The sequence below is a fragment of the Jaculus jaculus genome, chromosome 7, assembly GCF_020740685.1.
Source record: "Jaculus jaculus isolate mJacJac1 chromosome 7, mJacJac1.mat.Y.cur, whole genome shotgun sequence".
NCBI classification, from domain to species: domain Eukaryota; kingdom Metazoa; phylum Chordata; class Mammalia; order Rodentia; family Dipodidae; genus Jaculus; species Jaculus jaculus.
In genome coordinates, this window is record NC_059108.1 from 18,398,486 (window position 1) to 18,408,645 (window position 10,160).

The following is a 10,160-nucleotide window of genomic DNA, read 5'->3' on the forward strand; positions in this document are numbered from 1 at the left end:
TAACAATGAATGAAGAGAGACTTAAAAAAAATTTTTTTTTGTTTATTTTTATTTATTTATTTGGGAGCAACAGAGAGAGAGAGAGAGAGAGAGAGAGAGAATGGGCGCTCCAGGGCCTCCCAGCCACTGCAAACGAACTCCAGACGCATGTGCCCCCTTGTGCATCTGGCTAACATGGGTCCTGGGGAATCGAGCCTTGAACCAGAGTCCTTAGGCTTCACAGGCAAGCGCTTAACTGATAAGCCATCTCTCCAGCCCAAAGAGAGACATTTTTTTCCCCAAAACTGTAATTGTTATTTTGACAAGATAGGCTGAATTATTTTCCAAAATAGTTATATTCTGAAAGGAAAAGCAAAAATGTGCAATACTTATCTTTGAATGCACATACACATTTACAGTAAAATGTTTATATACTACCAGTCTCCTGCTCCCTTTCTCTTTCATTATGTAGCCCAGGCTGGCACAAACTTGAATTCACAATCCTCCTTCCTCAGTCAGCCAGTGTTGGGATTACAGGTGTACAACAGCACCAATCTGTGCTTCTCAGCATATCTTACTCAACATATCTTTAGCATAAAAATATGTTCATCTATTACAACATGGACAAAAAACACATAGAAGTTCTTGATTAAGTTTCCTCACACAGGTGCTCCTGGAAACTGTTGCTGTCTTTGCTCCAAAACTTGTTGACTTAATAGCTGCTGCTGTTTCTGTAAAAACTGTACAACTTCTGGGCTTCTTAGTAATGACTTAGAGAGAAAAAAGGAAAGAACAAATTAATAGCATTATTCTCTTCTCTCCTATATGGCCTAGGGCTGAGTCTCCCAAATGTTGGGATTATAGACATGCACTACTACACCCTGCAAAAGCATTGTTCGGATGGGATTAGAGTACATTCATATAATGGAATTATTCTATTGTGTCCCTAGAAAACATAACATGCTTACCAACAAAACAGGTATGAGTAAAATGAAATTTCTCCCACTAGTCTTAAGTCTTTTGACAAGTTATGTATGTGTGTATGTGTGTGTTTATAAATTCTAAGTCCTTAAGAAAATTACATATATGTATACACACACACAGGTGTGCATGTGTGGATATACAGGTACATATATATCAATAAAAATAACATGAACACAACTGCTTTAAAACAAGCAATGAATTTTGGCCTTTGTACTTATTTCTATAATACATGTGATAGCCTACCATTAATATTTTTACTATAGTAAAATACTTGTATTAATGTTCAATGAAAAAGCAATTTGCCTCCAACAAGTGAAAAAGATAATAGTATAAACAGCACCATTGAATATTGATTTAAAATATGATTTATTATATATTTTATGTACATTTTCTATAAATATTTTTCTTAAAATTATGTGTCAAGATTTGCTGACATCCTACTAAATGAATGTACAATAATCTACTTGTCATGAGACTACTATACATTTAGGTTGTTTCAACTATTTTATTACTTAAGATAAATAAATTTATGGCAATTATCTTCTGTTCAAATTTGTATTTAGGATTTGTTTTCTGCAAATATTTTTACATTAGGTTTTACGTCTGAGTTAAACTGCATGACCACTTTTTTTTGTTATGTTTTGTTTTTAGTTTTTTGAGGTAGGGTCCCACTCTAGCCCAGGCTGACCTGGAATTCACTCTGTATTCTCAGGGTGGCCTCAAACTCATGACAATCCCCCCTACCTCTGTCTCCCAAATGCTGGGATTAAAGGCATGTGCCACCACACCTGGCACATAACCAGTTTTAAAGCTGCCCAATTATTTTCTAAAAGCTTATACCAACATAGAATACCACCAACAGAACGGACTCTTTTTCATAGAATTCTCAACATCATTGTTTGGAATCTTTCAAAGAAACTTTGCTTATTTTCTATGTTATCTTACAGATACCAAATATCTCTTGCTAGCATTTAACAGTAGTACTTGTGCTTATACACACACACACATGTATGTATGTATGTATGTATGTATGTATACATATATAAATGTATATGTGTGTGTATATATATATATATATATATATATATATATATATATATGAAATTTTGTTTTGTTTTGTTTTTCAAGTTAGGGTCTCACTCTAGCTGAGGCTGGCCCCTGCCTCTTGGCCTGGAATTAATTCACTATGGAACCTCAGGGTGACCTTGAACTCATAGCAATCCTCCTACCTCTGTGTCCCAAGTACTGGGAATAAAGGCATGCGCCACCACACCCGGCTCTCTTTATATTTTTGTAATATACTGTGGTCAAAGCTTTTTCCAATATTTTTCCTATGTCATGTTACAGTTTTATTTTTGTCACTGTTTTTTACTACAACATTCATTTCTTGGTGTCAAGTTTATAATCTTATTCGCAAGCCTGTCTTTTAAGCTATAAAATATTTTATATTTTTGAGATAAAGTTCAAATTCCATTTAAAATACTTTTAAGACTACCCAAATTTTATTTTGATGTATAAAGTATGATGTGCTGAATTATTTTTTCTCTCAAATCACTACCTAATTATGCCAGTATTTATCAAATAATTTCCTCTTTCCTTATTGACCTCTAATAGCCTCTGTTGATTTATAATAGGAACTTTTACTAAATAATATTTTAATCATTTCTCAATACCATTCAAGCATTATTTCATAAGCCTTAGAATTTAGTAAAATGCAGTTTGTTTTAAATTTTGCTATCAAAGTTTAGTCAGCAAAGAAATAGGATGAACGGGTCTAAAGCTATTCTTTCTGTTGTGGTCTGAGCAGAGCATCTATGAGATTCCTGGGTATCAGTGAATAAGTACAGTTCAAGCAAATGGCCAGGTAACAGCTTTTAACAGCATCAAAACCTAAATAGTTCTATTTATAGCTAGTGATTTTCATCAACATATCTGTAACCACCTTACAGGCACATAGCAATCTTTTCTGATTTAACACTTGTTCTAAAAGAGTAGGTCTTGTAGTTCCTGGTTCTCTGTACTTTACTGGATAAACAATAAAATGCATATGAGAGGAACAGTTAACACACCACAATAATTCACAATGACAGGCATTTCCATGACAACAGGTCTCTCCTCCTTTTGCCCAGTTCCTTAGAAACTTTAGGAAAGCCTCTTGCTAAGCTGCAGGCAAGGTGCTGGCAGTTTTTTATAGGTAAAACTTCCAGGGCTGGAGAGATGGCTTAGCGGTTAAACACTTGCCTGTGAAGCCTAAGGACCCCGGTTCAAGGCTCGATTCCCAGGACCCATGTTAGCCAGATGCACAAGGGGGCACACACGTCTGGGGTTCATTTGCAGTGGCTGGAAGCCCTGGCGCGCCCATTCTCTCTCTGCCTCTTTCTCTGTCTGTCACTCTCAAATAAATAAATAAAAATAAAAATTAAAAAAAAAAAAAAAACTTCCAGAATTTCCAACCTGGGTTCTTCAGTCTCTTGCAGGGTCTCAAACTGATAGTGGGTTAAAGACAGGAGTAGAGGTGAAGAGTTGCTTCTGAGCTACATATCTAGCTCACAGTGCAGCCTGATTTTTAGATGAAATAAACGAACTCAGAGGCAATCTTATCCACTGCTACTGCTGAGACACTCAGATAAATTTCTTGCCCAACTAAGAAAAAGTAAGAAATACTGCTTAAGAAAAGAATAGTTTCAGAATTTGGAAGTCAGGAGGAAAGTGACAAACTGGCTAAAAAGTCTAGAAAACCAGTATGAAACCATCAGTGTCGAGAAAGCTGGTTAAGTTCTGTCATAGTAATCCTACCCTAAGACATCAAGACCCAAACAAAATCAGAAGCACTTATACCATATATTCATGCCCATTTACCAGAATCTTCAGCATTTAACATGTTCTCCAATGTCACAAAACTGTAGTCAACTGAAACATTCTACCTGTTTTAACACTTCTCAAAACACTTGGGAGGAGGTTATTGAGGACTGAATCCAGGCCTTGCCCATGCTAAAGCGTGTCCTCTGCTGCTGTACTGTATATCTTCTCTGCATTTCCTCAAGAAATATGAAACAATGAAGTGCTGTTATCATGAAGTCATGCCTCACATTATTTAGTCTTGTTGCTGTTTCTTTAGGATACTATCTGAGCTCGTTTTTCTTTTTATCTACTAAATTCTGAGTTGTCTGTTAATGTATCAGGTTACAGCTTTCATTATGGATTTAGCAAACTTCTAGCTATAAATGCTTTAGGTCTCAAAATGCTAAAAACGATAAAAAGGGGATTCTTTTAAAAAGTTTATGTATTTGAGAGAGGAAGATACAGATAGAGAAGGGGGAGGGGAGGGAAGAGGGAATGGGGCACAAGGGCCTCTAGCCACTGCAAACAACCTCCAGACACATGCACCACTTTGTGCATCTGGCTTACATGGGTCCTGGGGAATGGAACCTGGGTCCTTTGGCTTTTCAAGCAAGTACCTTAACCACTAAGCCATCTCTCCAGCCCTAAAAAGGGGGATTCTAATGCCTACAGAAAGCAAAAATTAATTTCTCCTCCCCACAGAGTTATCTTTGATTATGGGATACTTTTGTTTCTGTTTTTTTTTTTTTTTTTTTTTTGAGTTAGGGTCTCACGGTAGGTCAGGCTGACCTGGAATTCACTATGTAGTCTCAGGGTGGCCTTGAATTCATGATCCTCCTTCCCAGTGCTGGGTTTAAAGGTGTGTGCCACCACACCCATCGGGACACTTTTTAAAATTTTTTTTTTTATTTTTATTTATTTATTTGAGAGAGACAGATAGAGAGAGAGAGAATGGGCACGCCAGGGCCTCCAGCCACTGCAAACGAACTCCAGATGCATGAGCCTCCTTGTGCATCTGGCTAACGTGGGTCCTGGGGAACAGAGCCTTGAACCGGGGTCCTTAGGCTTCACAGGCAAGTGCTTAACCACTAAGCCATCTCTCCAGCCCTGAACATTTTTTTTTTTATGTGCACAAAGCAGGGGCCATTAGACCTGACTTGACAGCACACCCTACATCCTTACAATCCCAGAGAGCACTGGTTATACCAGGATGTTAATACCACAAAACCCAAGAGGTTTGTGTGGAAGTATCTTTGAGTCATGTAGAAAAAACTTCCATAAATGTTGAAATTCCTGTTCCACAAGGAATTTTTGTTCTAAAGAGCTTATCAACTTTTAGGCATTGTTTCTTTTTTCACCTAAGCACTGGGTAATACTGTAAATAGTCATTATTTATTTATTTGAGAGACAGAGAGGGGGAGAATGGGTGCACCAGGGCCTCTAGCCACTGTAAATGAACTCCAGGTGCATGTGCTACCTTGTGCACCTGGCTTACATGGGTACTGGGGAATCAAACCTGGGTCCTTAGGTTTTGCAGGTAAGCACTTTAACCATTAAGCCATTTCTCCAGCCCTGTTTGGTTTTTCAATGCTCTGACATTTAGGTGGTATTACTAAAATTGAACTGAAATGTATAAACATTGTGATTTCCACCTAGCCAAAAATTGGATTTATCTAAATCCAATTGGTTGCCTTTTAGGTAATGATAATGACAAATTATATAAAAATCATTTTTTGTACCTAGTTCCTTTTTTTTTTTAAATTTATTTGAGAGCGACAGACACAGAGAGAAAGACAGAGAGAGAGAGAGAATGGGCGTGCCAGGGCTTCCAGCCTCTGCAAACGAACTCCAGACGCGTGTGCCCCCTTGTGCATCTGGCTAACGTGGGACCTGGGGAACCGAGCCTCAAACCGGGGTCCTTAGGCTTCGCAGGCAAGCGCTTAACTGCTAAGCCATCTCTCCAGCCCCCTAGTTCCTTTACACAGCACAATTCTTAAGTATACTTGGTATTATCTATGGTTGGTGTGGTAGTTTGAATGTGATAGTTTGAATGCATGGCTCTACAGACTGAGTGTATATTATTAAAATTGAATTTGCAACTTGAGCTCCTAGCAGGCAGATCCTTGCTACAAGGGAGCATGTCACTGGGGCTGGATCTTGGAGTCGTCCTAGAGTGTATAGAGTTCTGGGTGTTCATGGAGCTCTGGGTGCTCATGCTGTTTGACGTTTGTTGGCTCTTTCATTGTTTCTGGGTGGTTGTATCAATGGAAATGAGCAAGCTCCTTCCGCTAATGGTGTTCCCCTGGAATTTACAAGCCTGAAATAAATCCTTTCCTCCTGTAAGCTGCTTTTGGTCAGGTGCTTGTCCTGTACCATGAAGCTGATTGCAACTCTGCTACTGTGGCAGTAAGACATGCAGATTTTGAATACCTTATTTTTATTTGTGTTAATTATGCAACCTACTGGGTTGCATTAGGACATTAAATTTTTTTTTATTGACAACTTCCATAATTATAGACAATAACCAATGGCAACTCTACACTCCATCATGCCCCTCCCCCCCTCAATCAGTCTCTCTTTTATTTTGATGTCACCATCATTTCCTCCTATTATGATGGTCTTAGGCAGTGTCAGGCACTGCAAGGTCAGGGATATGCAGGCCATTTTGTGTCTGGAGGAACACGTAAGAAGTCCTACCCTTCCTTTGGCTCTTACATTCTTTCCATCACCTCTTCTGCAATGGACCCTGAGCCTTGGAAGGTGTAGTAGAGATATTGCAGTGCTGAGCACTCCTCTGTCTCTTCTTAGCACCGTGGTGTCTTCAGAGTCATCCCAAGGTCACTGCCATCTGTAAAGAGAAGCTTCTCTAACCAAAAGTGAGAGTAGCATTAATACATGGGCATGAACATTAAGAGAAGTGCTTACCAGGCAGTTTGGTGAGCATAATATATACATCTAGCCAGACACCAACAGACATTGCATCCCTAGGGCTCATGACTACCCCTGTCCTAGTATCAGGCATCTAGTACCTCCCATGGAGCAGGCCTCCAGTTCAATTAGAGCAGTTGGTTTCCCCCATAGCAGACATGCCACTATTGTACCTGTTGGCTCATTTGGCCTGGGTGGCCAAATTTAAGGCATGCACTGTCCACTGTTGAGTATTTCCACTGGTTATTTCTCTTTCCCATTGAAATGCATGCAACACAGTTTTCTTCCAGCTTTCTGTCAGCGGGTCTATATGGAGGTTTTCAGTTCAGCTCCAGTTGTTATGACACTTTCATACATGCATATAAGGTGCTTCAATTCTTGTTATCCTCTTTCCTCACACATTTCCTCTTGCCTAACAGTGACATTTCTACTTTCATGTCATTTCTCCTCTAACTTCCACATATAAAGATGTAATACTTCTCCTATTGAGTGTGGCTGTTTGTTTAATGTGATCATCTCCAGTTCAATTTATTTTCTTACAAGTGATGTGACTACATTCTCCTTTATGCCTAAATAATATTCCATTCTGTATATATACAGAATTATCTATTCATCTGTTGACATAAGCTATGCTGATTTCATGAGTACTGTGCACAATGCCACAATAAATATGAGTATGCAGGTATCTCTTTTTAACCTTTTTTAAAAATATGTATTATTTGAGGGAGAGCAAGAGGCAGATAGAGAGGGAGAGAATTAGAATGGGCATGGGTGGGTGACTGGAGATTTCAAATTTAGGATATTACATCTGTAAGCAAGCACAATGACTAAAATTTGACTTACTGGTGCACCTGTTCATGTTCAGCCTAAAACAGTAACACTTAAAGACTTTTGGGACACAACCTAGGAGATATTCCATTTTTTAAAATTTTTATTAACATTTTCCATGATTATAAAATATATCCCATGGTAATTCTCTCCCTCCCCACCCCCACACTTTCCCATTTGAAATTCCATTCTTTTTTTAAAAAAATATTTTTTATTTTTATTTATTTATTTGAGAGCAACAGACAGAGAAAGAGGGAGGAAGAGAGAGAATGGGTGGCACACCAGGGCCTCCATTCACTGCAAATGAACTCCAGATGCATGCACCCCTTGTGCATGTGGCTAACATGGGTCCCGGGGAATCGAGCTTTGAGCTGGGGTCCTTAGGCTTCACAGGCAAGTGTTTAACCATTAAACCATCTCTCCAGCCCTCCATTTCTATTTATTGAGTTAGTTTTGTTTTTCAAGTTAGGGTCTTATTCTCGAGCCCAGGCTGATCTGGAATTCACTATGTAGTCTCAGGATGGCCACAAACTCCCAGTGATCCACCTACCTCTGCATCCCAGTGCTGTGATTAAAGGCATGTGCCATCACATCCGGCAAATAGTATTTCATCTTTAAACATTATTTTCTGGATTACTGTTAACAAATTTCAATTTTTCTCTACACACACACACACACACACACAAATCATGTGGGGAAAATACATAGGGTGAAATACTTGCTTATTTGAAGCACCTTGAAGTATCCTGCTAATAACAACCATGGCTCAGGATTACTGCTGGACACTGTGGCAACAGTGGGAAAATGGAAATTTAAATGAGGCCACACGGCCAGCAAATGATGGGATGGAGACCTGAAGGCAGAATTCCACTTGCAGAGCCCTACCTGTACATTTCAAGCTCAAGAAATCGCAAAGTCCTCTGAAACTGCTCTCAATCATTCATCAATCCATCCTTTTCTCTAGGGGTACTAAGGAAGGTGAGGATCGGGTAGGTGCTGAACAGGGACAGTGAAAACAAGAACTAGACACCAAAGAGTACTGGTAACTGGTAACTGTTTGAAGAACAGGATTCTAAAACTGCTACAGAGGAATAGGGAAGCTGGGGAGAGAGTATGTACCACAGGGAGATGGTTCCCTCCTCCACAGTGCCTCATGTCCATTGTCCTCATCTGACCTGGGTTCCAAGGCTCATATTATCACAAGGATGGGACACAGTGCAGGCTTGGGGCAAGTTCCTATAAAGATTGGGTAGGGGAAGGCAATGCCCAACTGATGGCCAGTAGCTCAGCCAGGCAACCCAGCCTGTCTGGGAGTGGGAGCGGGCCCTGGACAGGGGGTTCGGGCAAGGATTAGGGTTCCCTCCTTCCACTGTCCAGCAGACAACCTAGCCTGTTTGGGAGTAGGGGAGCAGACCCTGGAGAGGGGGTTCGGGCAAGGGTTCAGGTTTCCTCCTTCCACTGTCCAGCAGACAACCTAGCCTGTTTGGGAGTAGGGGAGCAGACCCTGGACAGGCGGTTCGGGCAAGGGTTCAGGTTTCCTCCTTCCACTGTCCAGCAGACAACCTAACCTGTTTGGGAGTAGGGGGGCAGGGCCTGGACAGGGGGTTCGGGCAAGGGTGGGGCTTCCTCCTCCTCCTCCTCCTCCTACTGCCCAGGCCAGGGCCGTGAGCAGTACCTCCAGTTTGACGCTGCCCGCGCTGCTGGCCGCGGCGGAGGCCCCGCAACTCAGGGCCTGGTCGCTCTTCTTCTTCTTGTACTTGTCCTTGTACATCTTGTTGCGGTGCTTCTTGCACATCCACGGCTTGCGCTGCTTGGCCACCTGGCTGGTGGTCTCGCTGCAGCCCTCGTAGGTGCACGTCTTGCACGCGCCGCCGCCCCGCCGCCGCCCGCCGCCCTCGCCGCCCGAGTGCGCGTCCTCGTCGTCCAGCTCCTCCAGGCTGGCCGCGCTCTCGCCGCCCCCCGGCGGGTCCGAGGTGTCCAGCAGCTCCGCCTCGTCGTCCTCCTCGGCATCCCCCGGCGCCTCGGCCGGGTACGCGGCGGGCCGGCAGGGCGCGGGGGCCGGCCTCGGGCCGCCGCCGGCCGCCGTCTCCTCCGGGGCTCCGCACGGCTGCATCACCAGCAGCGTGAACCGCGAGGCGGGCGCCGGGGCCATGGCGGCGGCCGCGGGCGGGACCGAAGCCCCCGGATGCGGTGCGCCCGCCCCCGCGCCCTAGGCCACATCCCGCACCTCCGTGCTGCCCGGACTCGGCCGGGGCCCTGCAACCCCGCGACCTGTCGGCACCTGAGGGGCTCGCGGGCGGGCGCCTTCCACACCCGACAGACGCCCGCGCGCGACTGCGATTGCGCCTGCGCGCCCGCAGCCCGCGCCCCCAGCGTCGCCGCTCGCGCAGCCGCAGAGGAGCGGGGCTGAGGCACCAGGCGAACCGCGCATGTGCGGCCCCGCCCCCACGCCGCTCCCGCCCGGAGAGGCGGGCTGTGCGGGTCCAGATGCGTGTGCGGCGGTGGACGTGTGCGGGTCCAGGTGCGTGTGCGGCGGTGGACGTTTTCTCAAGCTGCCAAAGGGACACTCTTTGCCAGAATCCACTCTACCTGAACGTTTT

General features: G+C 43.4%; 1 protein-coding gene across 1 annotated transcript; it reads right to left on the reverse strand.

The window, feature by feature from the left end:
• Positions 1–638: 638 nt before the first annotated feature.
• Positions 639–9,712, reverse strand: LOC123462287 (regulatory factor X associated protein). Its single transcript, XM_045155531.1, is given in 5 exon segments — positions 639–749; positions 2,906–2,970; positions 4,087–4,121; positions 8,683–8,699; positions 9,236–9,712. Coding segments are annotated over 5 exon segments (705 nt in total).
• Positions 9,713–10,160: the final 448 nt, after the last annotated feature.